General features: G+C 35.7%; 1 protein-coding gene across 1 annotated transcript in view; it reads left to right on the top strand.

Annotated features, from left to right (window-relative positions):
* The window catches only part of LOC107568118 (nesprin-2-like), a gene marked incomplete at its 3' end in the record, with an annotated part of 87,994 nt that overhangs the window by 40,682 nt on the left and 29,232 nt on the right, over positions 1–18,080 (top strand). Inside the window, 18 exon segments of the mRNA XM_016253968.1 lie at positions 55–237; positions 3,093–3,182; positions 3,338–3,427; positions 3,952–4,026; positions 4,715–5,272; positions 5,374–5,574; positions 6,811–6,912; positions 7,365–7,568; positions 7,671–7,832; positions 8,071–8,196; positions 10,395–10,522; positions 10,524–10,623; positions 10,714–10,869; positions 10,999–11,154; positions 11,667–11,837; positions 12,704–12,834; positions 13,140–13,344; positions 15,011–15,193. Coding sequence (XP_016109454.1) covers positions 55–237; positions 3,093–3,182; positions 3,338–3,427; positions 3,952–4,026; positions 4,715–5,272; positions 5,374–5,574; positions 6,811–6,912; positions 7,365–7,568; positions 7,671–7,832; positions 8,071–8,196; positions 10,395–10,522; positions 10,524–10,623; positions 10,714–10,869; positions 10,999–11,154; positions 11,667–11,837; positions 12,704–12,834; positions 13,140–13,344; positions 15,011–15,193 — 3,021 coding nt within the window.

Genomic DNA, 18,080 nt, shown 5'->3' with positions numbered 1-18,080 from the left:
GTTTGGACTGTAAACATTTACAGTACCTCATATCCCTCCTATCCTCTGTAACAGGTCATTCTGGATAATGTTCAGTCAATGAAGAGGACCATTGATGAGATTGAGAGCTGCAGGCCAGGCCTGGGGCTTCCTGCTGGGGCAGAGCAGACTCTCACAGCCTTCCATAGGGCCCAAGAGCTCCTGCAGCCAATCCAGGAGCTACAGCAGCTCAGTGTGGAGCGGAACACCGCGTTAATGGTCTGTCGCTCTAATAGTTTGCTTGTGTTTACCAAGAGTTGAGGTTTCCCACATACTGAGCTAGAGTGTGTTTGAAAGTGCCCCTATTATGCCAATTTCAAGGTTCCTAATATTGTTTTGGGAGTCTCCTACAATTTCTCAAAAAATGCAATTTATATCCCTCCTTTCCGTGCGCCTGCTCTCCTCTGATTGGTCAGAAGGCCCAGTCTGTTGTGATAGATCTACCGCGTACAGCGTGTGTGCGAAACCATACGCCCATTGCCGTAGTTCATATTTTGAACGCTCGATAGAAAATATAAACATCTATTATTTATCATACTTACAGGTTGTGATTCAGTGGAGCCAGCTGGTCCAAATAAACTGTGTATTGAGCCATCTTTCAAGAGCAAATGTTTTGTGAATCCCACGTTGAACTCCCCCAGATTAGAGAAGCAGTCAATTCTTTCTTTTGGGAGACAATAACTTTATTTATTGTGCTTTACAACTTTACATATCATTTACATTAACATACAGCTACATTACACACTGCATGAAAGTCAATATTCGAAATGGCATAATAGTGGCACTTTAACTTATTTACTTCATGAAAAGCAGCTTTCAGTAGTTAGTGTTTTACAAATACCTTGTTTTTTACACCACAGTAAAATGTTAAACTTTTACAACTTATATAAGTGCAAAAGAAGACCAAGTTTAACATGCATTTTATTTTTTTTTGTTCATGTTGAGCTGGCAAATTTTGCATCCCCCTCTCAAGTGACGCCTACAGGAATGTATTCATTTATAGTGATTGCTAAATCTAAAATACATATAAAACTTCCATTTTAATTTCACTTAAAAAAATAGCTATTTTGCAGATTTATTCCTATGATGTGAATGGCTTTTTTAAAAGTTCAAATATTTCTTGTAGTCTTTACATTAAAGCTGCATTACGTAACTTTTTTTTGTTTCAAAATTATCCAAAATCAAATATTGAGCAAAACATAACCAATCAGTGTTCAAAACTATCTCCTTACTTTAGCCCGATTCACAATGGTAAGCTTGTAATGTTTTCTAATTTGAGTGGTTTGTGTCAGTTTCCGAGTTTGCCGCCGTTCATCTTTGCGTCATTACGTCACATCTTTATACATAAAGAAGGAGTCCCGGCTAGTAGGCGATATCGCGTGTGTGGATGCTGCAGGTGGTGGATCATTTGTAGCCTTTTCTTACAGCAGCTGGAATGTCATTTTAGAAAGAGTTGTAAGGAACATTAAATAGTTTTTTGTGGTTAAAAGAACAATTTCTTTTGATGACATTCGAATGATTGAAATCTACAAATAACGCTAACACGCACTAAATACAACGCAATGTTGATGTTGTTAACATTAACAATTTGAGAACAAAGTATATCAATAATAATAATAATCACCATTGATAGTGTGATTTATTATAAAACGTTTTTGATAATTTTTTTTGCCAAAACTGTGAAACTTTTTATTTTGAACATACTTCTAAGATGTAGTATCTGTAATTCTGAAGTACAGTGAATATCCACACTGGTGTGTTAACTGACAGCCCACACATACACCTCAAGTCATTAGATTAATCCGCGCTGAGGAGTCGTGCCGAGGCACAACCCACGTAAAGAAGATAATTCCGCAATTAACTGCAATTGCAGATTTCAAACAGAGATGGCGGCAAAGAGGCAAAACCTTTTTTTATGGTCTTTAGTATGAGACCATAAAAACTTCATAAACAATAATTCTAAAAATTATAAAAACTTTTTTAAATTATTGTTTTTTTCAAATTACATTTTATATTAAATATGTAATGTCACATTGCAGGGCAATGCTTGAAATGGCATTATTAGAGGATAGATAACTTTTACATGAATTATAGTTGTCATAAAAGACAGCTATTCAGTTTCAGTGGGGGCATGTCCTTAATAAATAAATAAACAAATAAATATCAAGCTATGAAACAATCGTGATGAGTTGAAATTTTTTCAACTGTTCAAACACATCCATTTACAACATTTCCAGCAATCAAATACAGAGATTTATAATGCTATATTTAAAATGACCTTTGGTCTAGTCAGTTTTAGTAAGAACATAAAATGTGACCCTGGACCACAAAACCAGTCATAAGGGTCAATTTTTTGAAATTGAAATTTATACATCATCTGAAAGCTGAATAAATAAACTTTCCATTGATATATGGTTTGTTACTATAGGACAATATTTTGCTGAGATACAATTATTTGAAAATCTGGAATCTGAGGGTGCAAAAAAATCTAAATATTGAGAAAATCGCCTTTAAAGTTGTCCAAATTAAGTTCTTAGCAATGCATATTACTAATCAAAAATTATGTTTTGATATATTTACAGTTGGAAATTTACAAAATATCTTTATGGAACATGATCTTTACTTAATATCCTAATGATTTTTGGCATTATTGCTACAAATATACCCAAAGCGACTTAAGACTGGTTTTGTGCTAGAGGGTCACACATTAGTTCATCTTATGAAAGTGCAGTAAATTTGTAGTGTTTTTAGTGACCGTGACCGCCATGTAACCTCTGCTTTTCCCTTTCATGTCTGTGGGAATGAGAGGATGAGAAAATCCCTGCATTTAAAGCCAACTCAGAAATTTCAGAAACAGATTTGTGTGAACCTTGATTTTTCTGATTGTGCTTAAAAAATAAAGTGCTTTAAAACTTTAATATGGTGTGGCAGTAAATCATTACAGGCATGGTTTTATTGGCAAAGGCAGTAGTATCTAGTTGAGAAGCTCATGATCTTTATCATATGACCTTGTAACAGTGACTTTGGTTTGCCCAAGTTTTACAACTTGATGAAACTAAGTATTTTCTTTTCAGGCCTCTATTGGGCAACCAGCTGAAATGATTCTCCCTTCAGACCAAACCACAGAATTCACGATGCCTCATCTTTACACTGGAGATGTGAGGGTAAGTCCATCAACTCAATCAAAAATACACCTTAGAATCAGCTCAGAAGACATCTAAGATGAGGATGAGTAAATAAGACTAAATCAGCTCATTACTCATCAGCTGTCACTATAAAAACCTAAAGAATAATATGTCCTTGCATAACCCTGGTGTAGCAGGTGTCCATGGAAGCCCCTTACACTGAGGAGGAAGATGAAGACAATCAGTCTTCATCCTCAGGAACTCTCACAAGCAGTATTCCAGAGGTAAAGCCCTCAAAACCTTCAATTTATCTCCCAGGCTGAATGCATCCCTTTGCCAAAACCTGAAAAGGGAACTTTTCTGAACTCTTGTACACTCTCAAACTCTTTGCTATGGCTGTTCATTTGCATGTTTAATTTTTTATTTATATACATTTATGAATGGAAACTATTAATACAAATCTAATTATATATCTAAATAAATGTATATAATATTATTTATGTGTTCATATATTTTTCTTTCTTTCTTTTTTAGATTATGATAAAGTCTATTTTCTCTATAATTTCACAGGAATTGGTCATAGATGCTTTTGTTAGTCCTGGAATTGCATGATCGCAATTATCTCAGCACTGTTGCTATTAGAGTATATGCTAAATTGCACTCATTGCAGAATGCCGGATATAACTCCACTTCTTCTTTCAGTAACAGCTGCTTTCTTCATGTGTCTTTATGGAGCCTATTCTTCTAATACACTGGATCATCATCTCTAATCATTTCATCTAATCATTTTTCCTTTTTTCTGTACCAGGACCCAGATGAGACAATAGAGGAGGAAGATGTTAAGACAGGCGCTGCCTCTGCTGTAACAGAGTGTGTCACTAAGGTAAAGACTGACCCCAACAAAGTTATCTGACTCTTTCTCTTTTATGGCAGACTCATTATGAAATGGATAGTTCCGACTGATTGGATGAGCCCTGCTCAAATTCATTGTAAACTTCCAATAAACGCACACACATGTAACTGTATATTCTGTGTTAATGTGCTAATTTGTTATAGTGCTTGGCAACCACAAGCAGCCTTCTGTTAGAATAATGAACTTAACTGTCATTCAAAAGATTGGGGTTGAAAGATTTGTAATGTTTTTGAAAGAAGACTCTTATGCTCACCAAAACTGCATTTGATTAAAAATACAGTAGAAACAGAAATATTATTACAAGTTAAAATAACTTTTCTATCTGAATATATTTTAAAATGTATATTATTCTTGTGATGCAAAGCTGAATTTTCAGCAGCCAATATTCCAGTCATCAGAATCACATGATCTTTCAGAAATCATTCTTAATGTGCTGATTTCTTATTATTAGCGATGCTGAATTTTAGTTTAAAATTGCTTAATATTTTACATTTATACAATACAAACAGAGTGGGATCTATATACAATGAATAAACTCCATGAAATTAGCCCCAATGTTGGCTAATGTGCTTTTAGATACCTAAATACTTCCTTTAACCATGGTGAAATCACTGCACTGCTGCTAGTGGCTTACTGTTTTTTGTTTGTATGTTTTTAGGAATCATCTCCTGAAGAAGTAGTTGATTTTCCTGCAATTAAGCATGTAATACAGGACACTGACACAGGAAGTTGTTTACTGGAGCCTTCTGGCTTCTCTGAAATGCCTGGCATAGACAGCAGACCAGTTACTGAAGAGACAATTTCCCTACCTGCACTAACATCCCAACACTTAAAAGAATTTACAAATGATAGTTGTCTGAAGCCTGACAGTGCAAATATAGCTAAGGAAACGCAAAACGAGTGCACAGAAACCAAGCTGACTGAAGCAGTACCAGCAAAGCCAGGAATATGCTCCGAAATCATCATGTTAAAATCAAGAGATGCCAGTGAATTGATTGAAGATTCTGAATCTGTAGATCAGAATGAAGTAACTGTAAACACAGAAACGGGTACACGTGATCAAGTGAAAACAACAGCTGCAAAGCCACCCGACACAGAGGCAGTAAATGTTACTGATGGTGACCAGACCCAGACAGATACTAAACCCATAGACGCCGCAGCTCCTCTTTTGCTCTCCCGGCAGCTTATAGAATGTGTGCCACAGGAAGATACACTGGTAATTCTATGTGAAATCTAGGTGTAAGCTCACATGTATTATTTCATTTCCAGTATGGTCCATGTTTTATATGACTAAATACTGCCTTTCTTACTCTTTAGGAAATACAGAGAGATCTGATTGAGGCCATCATTCACGAGAGCAGCAGCCAGTCTCAAGAACACACATTTCAACACACAGCAACTCTCAGCGATCTGTCTGAAGGAGGAGGTGAAGATCAAGAGAGTTTAGTCCAGCCTCTCACCTCGTTGAAGGAAACTTCGGAGACCCTTGGATCATGTCAGGATATCAGCTATTTCGAGGTCAGTTTCAGCTCTGCAAAAATGCTTACTAAAACCAAAGAACTACCCTGAGAGTGAACAAGTGTCTGTGTGCATTTTCTGTACTGTTGAAAAGTTTTTGGTTGGTAAGACTTTTTAATGCTTTTGAAAGAAGTCTCTTTTGCTCACCAAGGCTGCATTTATTTGATCGAAAATACAGTAAAAACTAATATTGTAAAATATGATTACAATTTAAAATGTCTTTTTTGCTTTAATATATATTAAAATGTATTTTTTTCCTCTGAAGGCAAAGCTTTATTTCTATATATATATATTTATTATATGACTAAATACTGCCTTTCTTACTCTTTAGGAAATACAGAGAGATCTGATTGAGGCCATCATTCACGAGAGCAGCAGCCAGTCTCAAGAACACACATTTCAACACACAGCAACTCTCAGCGATCTGTCTGAAGGAGGAGGTGAAGATCAAGAGAGTTTAGTCCAGCCTCTCACCTCGTTGAAGGAAACTTCGGAGACCCTTGGATCATGTCAGGATATCAGCTATTTCGAGGTCAGTTTCAGCTCTGCAAAAATGCTTACTAAAACCAAAGAACTACCCTGAGAGTGAACAAGTGTCTGTGTGCATTTTCTGTACTGTTGAAAAGTTTTTGGTTGGTAAGACTTTTTAATGCTTTTGAAAGAAGTCTCTTTTGCTCACCAAGGCTGCATTTATTTGATCGAAAATACAGTAAAAACTAATATTGTAAAATATGATTACAATTTAAAATGTCTTTTTTGCTTTAATATATATTAAAATGTATTTTTTTCCTCTGAAGGCAAAGCTTTATTTCTATATATATATATTTATTTATTTATTTATTACACCACTCTTCTGTCTCACATGATCCTTAAGAAATCATTCCAATATGCTGATTTGACTTATTGTCAGTGTAGCATTTATTTGAAACAGAATTATTTGTAACATTATAAATATCTACAGTATACTGTCACTTTTGATCAACAAAATGCATGCTTTCTGAATAAAAGCATTAATTTCTTTAAAAAAAAAAAAAAACTTGCTGGCCTCAAACTTTTGAATTGTTGTATAGTTATAATAACTAAGAAGGGACAACATGTGTGAAGCAGTTAATCTGCAGTTTGGGCAAATGCAAGGTTATATTCATATCTAAAAAAAAAAATCTGACAGAAAACATTTCACAGAGGCTCTAAAGACTGATTCTGCCTTTCTGCATCTTCTGTTTCCTGCCTACACAGACGAGACAGCATCTGTCAGAGATTCCGGTGTCTGCATTGAATGCCAGTGAATCACAGATGGGAGACTCAAAAAAACTCCTCAAGGACCTTTCAAGCATCAAGGTATCACCAATTCACTTGCAAAGTCTACAGAATAAAATAAAACTTTAACAGAAAAAAAACTTTCCTTAGGTGGTACAATACTGTCTTCTCTTTACATCCCTTCTCAATATGTAAATGACATTCGTAACATCCATTTACTTTGGAGTTTAATCCACTGCATAAGTTTTTAAGATTTATTTAACATGTACCTATTTAAAATAAATAAATAAATACATATTGCCTGTATCTTCTCTGGGTAGTTTTTGTCACTATAATAAGTGACCTTGCAAAAATGTTTTACTATGTTTTGGGATTATTTCTGTAAACTTGTGTTTTAGAACTTTCCAAATACACACAAACGTACTTTAGAAAGGTATGCAAAATTGTCTGAGCACAGGGTAGACCCAAACAGTTGCAAAGGTAGGATTGGTCCGTAACGTTTGAAGTTCTGATCTAAGTGTTTGCTCTGTAAGAGTCTGCAAAGCGACACATGGACTTTGGTGCTTGAGCGGCGGAGATTAGTGGGACAGAATAATGTTGATCTCCAGAGATGTTCTGAAGCTCTTCTGAACGGTCTGCGGGGTCTCCAGGCACTGGGCTTTGAGCGGCTGCTGCGCAGTCAGGATGCACAGCCACGAAACTGCAGTCAGCTGCACAGTCTGCTCACAGAACACAAGGTACACAGCTGACCAACTTAGTAATTATATTATTATTTATAAAAAATAATTTTTTTGACTTCTTAAATGACTCTAATAATGTTTGGAATTGAATGGTAACAGAAATGCTTCCAAGATTTGGGGCAGAACCTTGTAATGGTGAAGCTGCAATACCATAAGCTGCCAGAGGGGGCACTGCAGGCCCAAGCAGAGGTGGCGCATTTAATATCAGCTCTACAGGATCAAGCACAAACTCATGGTGTCCGAATGCAGCACAGCTTAGAGGTACAATAAAATGAACTTATTCAGACCGTAATGTTATCAATTGTTCCCATTTCATAACACTTTCTCATTATCGGTCATAATTTAGTCTTTTGTATCATCATTGCGTCAATTAACACTATATTCATGAACCGTTCTAGTTTAATAAACCTAGATTTGATAGGAGTATATGACATGTATAAAATTAAGTAAGAGAAGTGAGCAACAAAAGCTCCCTCATCGCTCTTTATGTGTGTTGTAGGAGTGGTCTCGGTACGAGGAGGTCACTGAGAGACTGGGTAAGCAGTTGGATGAGATGGAGACAAACATGTCCAGTCTGGATTCAGAGCTAGAGGGAGACCTGCAGGGACAGCTGCAGTCCTATGAGGTTTGTTCGCCGCATCCCTGGGAACACTAATGGCTGCCTTTCTTTGACCTCCTTTGAGTTAGAGCTGTGTTTATTTGATAGGAATGTTTTACATTCTATGTCCTTGCAGGAGAATTACAGAAATTCTTTTTTTTGTCTTGTTTTACAGTTAAAATATCTAAAAAATAGTTTTAAAATCGCATAATTGTAAATCTTGAATTAGGTTATTGAATTGGTTTTCTTTCTCTATTGGCACATTTTTGTGAGGTTTATGCTCAATAAAAAATAGTTATAATAAAGAACAATATATTTGTTAGACACTATATATTCAAATGTTTGAGGTCATTTAAAATTTTCCTTGAAATAAATTCATAATTTTAAAGGAAAGACAGTAAAGACATTTAGAATGTTACAAAATTTATTTTAAATAAATTGTTTAAATAAATAATAAATAAAACTTTCCACGAAATCCTGACAAAAAAACATGTTTTTCAGAAAAATATTAATAAGCACAAATGTTTTAAACACAATGTTTCTTGAGCACCAAATCAACATATTACAATGATTTCTGTTGGATCATGAAACACTGAAGACTGGAGTAATAGCTGCTGAAAATTCAGCTTTGCCATCACAGGAATAAAATTGCATTCTAAAATATATTCGAATAGAAAACAGTTATTTTAAAATGTAAAATTGATCAAATAAATGGAGCCATGGTGAGCTTAAGAGACTTCGGTTCTTTGTACTAACATCAAACTTTAAAATGATACTCTATATTTATTTGTATAATATGTAAATATATTTATAAAAAAGCAAATTAAATCTTTTTACTAGTGCTGTCAATCGATTAAAAAAAACTAACTAATTAATAGCATATTTTTCTGAAATTAATCGCGATTAATCCCACCTAACATTAAAGTTTTTAAATATACATTTATATTGTAATAATTTCACATTCAATCTTCAAATTAATGTAGAAACAACATAAAGACAGTATATTTTTAATAATTTTCTCATAATATTTAACCATTGACTATAGCTATTCAACATTAGAGTATAATTGAGAGCTATCCGTTTGAACATTTATTAGACTTTTAAAAATAAATTCTAATTTAAGTGAACTTAAAATCTTCACATAAACCCATTATACTAAATTTCTTATTTAGCTACATGTGCCCTTCAGCAAGTACAAAATTAAATATACAGAAATTGATAGTCATCAAACACTAAAATCTAAATTAAATATAGATGAATCCTTAAAGCTGCAAAAGTTATTGATTTCTCCTTTTTTTTTTCTTTTGTTCTTTGATTAGCAGACATCACAGCAGTTGGTTATTAGGTTATTTTGGCTGCTTTAAGAGCTGCCGCTGCTGAACATGACACGGATCTGACGCACATCATATTTTCTCACAACTCTTTACCTTTTCTGACCCACTTCAGGTTTAAAGTCTCTATTAATGAGCTGATGAGTTGAATCGGGTGTGTTAGAGGAGGGAGACAGTGCTGGTGCTCCAGAAAACCCACTGCATTTCAGAGACATGTTCTTAAATCTGACTCATATATAACAAATACTTGCATGCACAGTTTTAAGGCAGCTTTAATCGCCTTTTTGGTAACTTCATGACTTAACTGATGACATAACTACAACATGGCATGCTCGGTAGTTTCTTTTGTGTTTTAATATTAAATGAGACGGGTTACAGCGTGCTCCGCCGCATTTGTGTGTGCAACTGAAGAGCACATGCTACAAGCACCGGCTGACAGGACAGGAAAATTATTTTCTGCTGACATACGGCCTGACAACATCTCATCTGACTGCAGTTCACCGTTGTTCTGCGAAGCTCCTCATCTCCTGTACCTTTTTTTTCACCCTCGTTTGACTTGTGTCTGGCGCTGAGGTGAAGTTGGAGTATAGCTGAGCTATATTAAGTAGAAGAAATATATTATCAAGTATAATACACTAATTTTGTCACCCAAATATTATATTATATTCCATTTGAAGTGTTTAAACTGTCTGTCTTTTTAAAAGCAAATAATGAGGTTTTGATATTAAATTATATTAAAAAGTAGTAATAAATACTAGTTAACATAAATACGTTTTATAAATAGTTTAATGTTTGTTATAACATATGTTTATAGTCTTAAGTGTAAGGTAAGACATAATAACCTGCCAACCTTTCTTTTTTCTTCTTTTCTTTTCCATTTTCTATCATTGTCAGAGATTGCAGAAGGTCCTGGAAGACACAAGGCCTCAGGTGTGGGAGATCCAAGACCGACTCAGGATCCTGCAAGAAAAGGGGTGTTGCCGTGAGCGGCCAGGCCAGCCTGTACCAAAATCACAGATCAGTTAATGAACCCACCGATCGCAATGAGCACATCCTGTTTGCTGAGCAGCTGGGAGCTCTCAGTCTGAGTTGGCTTATTCTACAGGTCAAAATTGACAGCATGGTGAGTGCAGAAGTTCAGAATAGTTGCAGTAACCTAAATAACCTGCCAAAGCCATCATATTTGAAATGTGACAAGTTCTTCTGTCTCTAGATTCATGATGTTGAGGACCAATGGCAGACCTGCACAGACAGAGAAAAGCGTTTGTACTATATGCACACCTGGATCTCTCAATGTATGGAATGGGTGAAAAACAGCTGGCGACCAGAGAGCTGCTCACAGATTGAGCAAACGTTACAGGAGTGTGAGGTGAGTCTCTTATCTCACAGCTAGCTTGAAGACTTTGTTGCAGTTGTTATTTGTTGGTGTGAGTTAAAGGAGTGCTTTTAAAAAGGGAAGTGAGAGATATCAGAAAACGCTGACATTGCTTCATTGCAGGAGACAGAGGAAAGGCTGCAGGTGAAGTCCTCTGAGCTGAAGACTTTGGGAGCTCTTCACCTGTTCGGGCAGCAGGACGGTGAACATCCTGGAGATCAAGCATTCTCCAAACAGGTGAATTCAGCCATCCAGGACTGCCAAGCTTTGAGTCAACAGGTAAGTTCATAAACCCTGTGAAAGAATGCATCTGTAAATGTGTGCACATTGGCCACATATACTACTTTACAAAAGTTTGGGTTGAGTAAGATTTTTTTTTCTTTAAGAAAATAATACTTTCATTCAGCAAGGATGATTAAATTGATCAATGTGTCACAATTTCCAGAAAAATATTAAGCAGTAGATTTGTTTTCAGCATTGATAATCTATCTTGAGCATCAAATCAGTATATTAGAATGATTTCTGAAGGATCATGTGACATTGAAGACTGGACGTCTATCACAGGAATAAATTACATATTAAAATGTTACAATAGAAAACGGTTATTTAAATTTGTAACACTATTTCAGAACATTACTTTTTTTTTTACTGTATTTTTGATCAAATAAATGCAGCCTTCGTGAGCATAAGTAACTTTTTAATGGTAGTGTACATACTGCAGCTTTAAAAGCAAGTGAAGAAATGTTATTCCTAGCTGTGTATATGTGTGTGTGTGTGTGTGTTTTTCTTAGATAAATGCTCTCAAGTCAGGTTTACAGCCAATCAAAGATGAATGGACTCACTTTGAATCTAAAATGAGTGCAGCAGAACTGCAAACAACCGGGGTGCTCTACAAGCTGGAGCTCTGCAGAGTTCCTGTGTTCTCATCTGAGCAGAGCCAAAGTCATGTGGAGCATCTGCAAGTGAGTAAACGGCTCTAAATGAAACCAATCCATTGCAAAAAGGTTGTAAAAGTTTGACTTTTTCTAAATTGTAAAGTTGTTAACATTATAACCATTAATGTAATGTTTAAGCACCAATTTTATTCTCCCAACATGAGAATTCACTAGGGGTGTAACGATACACGTATTCGTATTGAACCGTACGGTATGAGGCTTTCGGTTCGGTATGCATTACAAACCGAACGATTCATGGAGTAATCCCATTACATTTGTGAAAAAAAAGAGCTTAAAGTGTGTGAAATATAATGTACTCCAGGTTGTGATGGCTTTTAAATAGCTTGTAAATGCTTGTGCGCATTTTACTTTCACTTTCGAACTAGCTGCATTTTGGCGTCAATTGATTGAATTGACAACAACAAAACAGTACGACAAACTCACTTACATTAAGCATCGAATGTTTAATTTATTAACAAAACGAATACAAATACACCATGCTATATGCCTAATATAAAATAACAAATAACTTGGACAAAGTTTAAATATAAAACACTGAAAATCAGCAAACACGGTGGAACCAAATAAATAAGAAACGAATGTTAAAAAAGCTGCCAAAATCATCTTAGATAAACAGCAAAAGTCAAAAGGTCTTCCAAAGTCCAAAATATTTTTAAGATAATATGATACTAGTTTTTATAAATTAAAATCAAGGAAATTTGTTTGGCATTTCTTTGTTTTTGCTGTATCGAAAACATACCGAACTGTGACACCCCTGTGTCGTATCGAACAGAACCGTTAAACCCCTAGAATTCACATATAAATATTCAACATTGCCATCATAGATAGTAGTGTGATTTATTGGGTATATTATTATTCATGCTTCCTAACAGGAGCTTGAAGGGGAGCTGAACCGATCAGAGACCTGGACCCAGTTAACTGAGTTGTTTTCTGACTTGAAAGACAAACTCAACCCTTATGCGTCTGAACTTTTGTCTGATCGTCTAGAGAAAGAGAGAACTCGGTAAGTGATTTTACTTTACATATCCGCCACTTACTTTAATTCACCTTTTAAACTTTGAAATAGCACCAAACTGACAATTTCTCTGACATTGTGTCTTCATCATTGTTGAGGAAGCTACTTTAAAACAGCAGTGTCTTTATAAGTTAGCAATTGAATCAGTTTATTTTATGGTTTAGTTGAGTGAATCATTTATTTACGTGAATCATACAAACTAATTCACTAAAATGAATCAGACATTGCAATGCAAAGAAAGAACAGAACATGTTTGATTTTTAAGTTTTGTTTATCTGGTTGTTCATTTTCAGACATCAAGCAGTGACTGAAGATGTGCATGCAGATTTACTGAAGGCCCAGAATGCATTGCGGCTTTGGCTGGAGTATGAGCGTCTCACGGGAGAGTGCTGCGTTCAGCTAAATCAGCACTGGGAGAGGCTTGGAGAGCTTATGAGTTCTTCAGACAGAGAAGAAAACACTGTAGAGCTGCTCAACAGCAGGATGCAGGGCATCAGTGTGAGTAATTAATAGTATCTAGGCCCCTTTAACATCTGGCATTAGGATGCATTTCCTATTCTTCATCTCCAGTGTTATCTGACAGAGGTTTGATCACACTTACCCAAGAAAAAATGGAAAATGCAAACTGCATATTACTTGAAATATTATTCATTAAATGAGATTTTAACTCTAATATGATTATTGGCCTCAATTACCTGAAAAGGCATGCTAATGCCAGGTGAGAGCTCAGTGCAGATGAGAAATCAATCAAAATACAATAGGTCTGAGGTACAAAACACATTAAGTACAAAATTAAAAGGTTAGTGGCTAACAAAAGGGAAAACGACAACAACCCTTAAATCATACTAAACCTATACATTCCACAGCAATAATGATGCACAGAAATGTTAAAAACTGATTGTTTTTTAAATACAAAGGTACTGGTTTGGATTTAATCTGTCATTTTTAAAGAAAACAACATTTTGCAAAGTAATGATTCACAGTGAAAAATCGAACCTAGATAGTAGCCAATTTTCAGCATGTGCTTGTCAAGTGCTAAAGTGTTCTAGTCCTACAGATGGGTCTGCAGTACTTCAGTCCAGTTGTTTGTTTTTTTTAGAAAAAAAAGATTGAACATTGAGAGCTGGAGCTTTTCTCAGTGGGCTAAAAATACCAAATGAGACCTGTGTTATTCTTAACAAAAAATGTTCAACACAAAAGAACATGGAATCATGAATCTGTTCTCATTCAATTCGTTTAAACTGGTGTTTTTTTCCCTGGTTCATACACATAGTTAATTAAACTTTTTTTGTACACTTATAATCCCTGTTTAAACATAAACAAACAAATAATATATTTAATGGATGTTGATAGTAAAAAATTAACTGATATATTTTCTGAATAAAAAACAAATTTGTGTCTAAAATTTAAATAAATAAAAGGAATGATAAGAAAAGCAAATGAAAAAAGTAGCCATTAGCATCACTGTTCATCCAGGCTCTCCATTAAGGCAGTTACATGAATCTCCCTGACAGTCCACATATACTCCTCAACGGAGTTATTTAATTGTAATGTTTTTTAGTAGCTGCCATAAGTATTTAATAAATGTTTTTTCCTACCTTTTACTGATTCCATCTTAAGTTTCAAAAATAGTAATCAGTGGCTCAGAGTTGAAGGCTTCATACATTTGATCAGAAATAAAGAAAAACGGTAATATTGTGAAATATAAATACAATTAATAATAATAATAATAATAATAATAATTTGAATTTTTTTAAAATGTACTTTATTCCTGTGATGTAAAGCTGAATTTTCATCAGTCATTAATCCAGTCTTCAGTGTCACATGATCCTTCAGAAATCATTCTAATATGCTGATTTGATGCTCAAGAAACAATTCATTATCAATATTTTACATAATTGTTCTGCTGAATATTTTTTCAGGATTCTATAATGAATAGAGCATTCAAAAGAACAGCATTTATTTGAAATAGAAGTCTTTTGTAACATTATGAATGTATTTACTGTCCCTTTTGACCAATTGCTGAATAAAATTATTACTTTATTTAAAAAAAAAAACAAAAAAAAACTTTTGAACACTGGTATAAGTCATTAAAAAATAATTTTATGACATGATAAATTATGTCATTTCCTGTGTGGCTCTTCTAACCTAATGTATTTCACAGGCTCTGGAGAAAGACATGCCGGCCTTGCAAAGCAGTGTGGGAAAAATCCTGGAGGCCTCGAAGCTTCTCATTGGGCAGATGAAACCCCAGTCAGCCCCTCTAATCAAATCAGAAACAAGGTTGCTATCACGTGACCATGCATATCTTGGCAAGGCACTTTCTGACATTGGGGCACAAGTTCAGGTGAGGGCGACAAGTTTAGATCTTTAAAAGACTGAATACAACATTATGTCAAAGTAATCTGATTCATCTGCAAACTGATGGCAAACATTTACAGGTGAATCTCAATAAATTAGAATGTCGTGGAAAAGTTCATTTATTTCAGTAATTCAACCCAAATTGTGAAACTTGTGTATTAAATAAATTCAATGCACACAGACTGAAGTAGTTGAAGTCTTTGGTTCTTTTAATTGTGATGATTTTGGCTCACATTTAACAAAAACCCACCAATTCACTATCTCAACAAATTAGAATATAGTGACATGCCAATCAGCTAATCAACTCAAAACACCTGCAAAGGTTTCCTGAGCCTTCAAAATGGTCTCTCAGTTTGGTTCACTAGGCTACATAATCATGGGGAAGACTGCTGATCTGACAGTTGTCCAGAAGACAATCATTGACACCCTTCACAAGGAGGGTAAGCCACAAACATTAATTGCCAAAGAAGCTGGCTGTTCACAGAGTGCTGTTTCCAAGCATGTTAACAGAAAGTTGAGTGGAAGGAAAAAGATGCACAACCAACCGAGAGAACCGCAGCCTTATGAGGATTGTCAAGCAAAATTGATTCAAGAATTTGAGTGAACTTCACAAAGAATGGACTGAGGCTGGGGTCAAGGCATCAAGAGCCACCACACACAGACGTGTCAAGGAATTTGGCTACAGTTGTCGTATTCCTCTTGTTAAGCCACTCCTGAACCACAGACAACGTCAGAGGCGTCTAATAATAATAATAATAATAATTTGAATTTTTTTAAAATGTACTTTATTCCTGTGATGTAAAGCTGAATTTTCATCAGTCATTAATCCAGTCTTCAGTGTCACATGATCCTTCAGAAATCATTCTAATATGCTGATTTGATGCTCAAGAAACAATTCATTATCAATATTTTACATAATTGTTCTGCTGAATATTTTTTCAGGATTCTATAATGAATAGAGCATTCAAAAGAACAGCATTTATTTGAAATAGAAGTCTTTTGTAACATTATGAATGTATTTACTGTCACTTTTGACCAATTGCTGAATAAAATTATTACTTTATTTAAAAAAAAAAAAAACTTTTGAACACTGGTATAAGTCATTAAAAAATAATTTTATGACATGATAAATTATGTCATTTCCTGTGTGGCTCTTCTAACCTAATGTATTTCACAGGCTCTGGAGAAAGACATGCCGGCCTTGCAAAGCAGTGTGGGAAAAATCCTGGAGGCCTCGAAGCTTCTCATTGGGCAGATGAAACCCCAGTCAGCCCCTCTAATCAAATCAGAAACAAGGTTGCTATCACGTGACCATGCATATCTTGGCAAGGCACTTTCTGACATTGGGGCACAAGTTCAGGTGAGGGCGACAAGTTTAGATCTTTAAAAGACTGAATACAACATTATGTCAAAGTAATCTGATTCATCTGCAAACTGATGGCAAACATTTACAGGTGAATCTCAATAAATTAGAATGTCGTGGAAAAGTTCATTTATTTCAGTAATTCAACCCAAATTGTGAAACTTGTGTATTAAATAAATTCAATGCACACAGACTGAAGTAGTTGAAGTCTTTGGTTCTTTTAATTGTGATGATTTTGGCTCACATTTAACAAAAACCCACCAATTCACTATCTCAACAAATTAGAATATAGTGACATGCCAATCAGCTAATCAACTCAAAACACCTGCAAAGGTTTCCTGAGCCTTCAAAATGGTCTCTCAGTTTGGTTCACTAGGCTACATAATCATGGGGAAGACTGCTGATCTGACAGTTGTCCAGAAGACAATCATTGACACCCTTCACAAGGAGGGTAAGCCACAAACATTAATTGCCAAAGAAGCTGGCTGTTCACAGAGCGCTTTTTCCAAGCATGTTAACAGAAAGTTGAGTGGAAGGAAAAAGTGTGGAAGAAAAAGATGCACAACCAACCGAGAGAACCGCAGCCTTATGAGGATTGTCAAGCAAAATCGATTCAAGAATTTGAGTGAACTTCACAAGGAATGGACTGAGGCGGGGGTCAAGGCATCAAGAGCCACCACACACAGACATGTCAAGGAATTTGGCTACAGTTGTCATATTCCTCTTGTTAAGCCACTCCTGAACCACAAACAACGTCAGAGGCGTCTTACCTGGGCTAAGGAGAAGAAGAACTGGACTGTTGCCCAGTGGTCCAAAGCCCTCTTTTCAGATGAGAGCAAGTTTTGTAATTCATTTGGAAACCAAGGTCCTAGAGTCTGGAGGAAGGGTGGAGAAGCTCATAGCCCAAGTTGCTTGAAGTCCAGTGTTAAGTTTCCACAGTCTGTGATGATTTGGGGTGCAATGTCATCTGCTGGTGTTGGTCCATTGTGTTTTTTGAAAACCAACGTCACTGCACCCGTTTACCAAGAAATTTTGGAGCACTTCATGCTTCCTTCTGCTGACCAGCTTTTTGAAGATGCTGATTTCATTTTCCAGCAGGATTTGGCACCTGCCCACACTGCCAAAAGCACCAAAAGTTGGTTAAATGACCATGGTGTTGGTGTGCTTGACTGGCCAGCAAACTCACCAGACCTGAACCCCATAGAGAATCTATGGGGTATTGTCAAGAGGAAAATGAGAAACAAGAGACCAAAAAATGCAGATGAGCTGAAGGCCACTGTCAAAGAAACCTGGGCTTCCATACCACCTCAGCAGTGCCACAAACTGATCACCTCCATGCCACGCCGAATTGAGGCAGTAATTAAAGCAAAAGGAGCCCCTACCAAGTATTGAGTACATGTACAGTAAATGAACATACTTTCCAGAAGGCCAACAATTCACTAAAAATGTTTTTTTATTGGTCTTATGAAGTATTCTAATTTATTGAGATAGTGAAATGGTGGGTTTTTGT

This window comes from Sinocyclocheilus grahami, unplaced genomic scaffold, assembly GCF_001515645.1.
Source record: "Sinocyclocheilus grahami isolate Dianchi unplaced genomic scaffold, SAMN03320097.WGS_v1.1 scaffold1216.1, whole genome shotgun sequence".
Classification (NCBI taxonomy): Eukaryota; Metazoa; Chordata; class Actinopteri; order Cypriniformes; family Cyprinidae; genus Sinocyclocheilus; species Sinocyclocheilus grahami.
The sequence above is the reverse complement of the archived record's forward strand: the minus strand, read 5'-3'. Positions and strand labels throughout refer to the sequence as shown.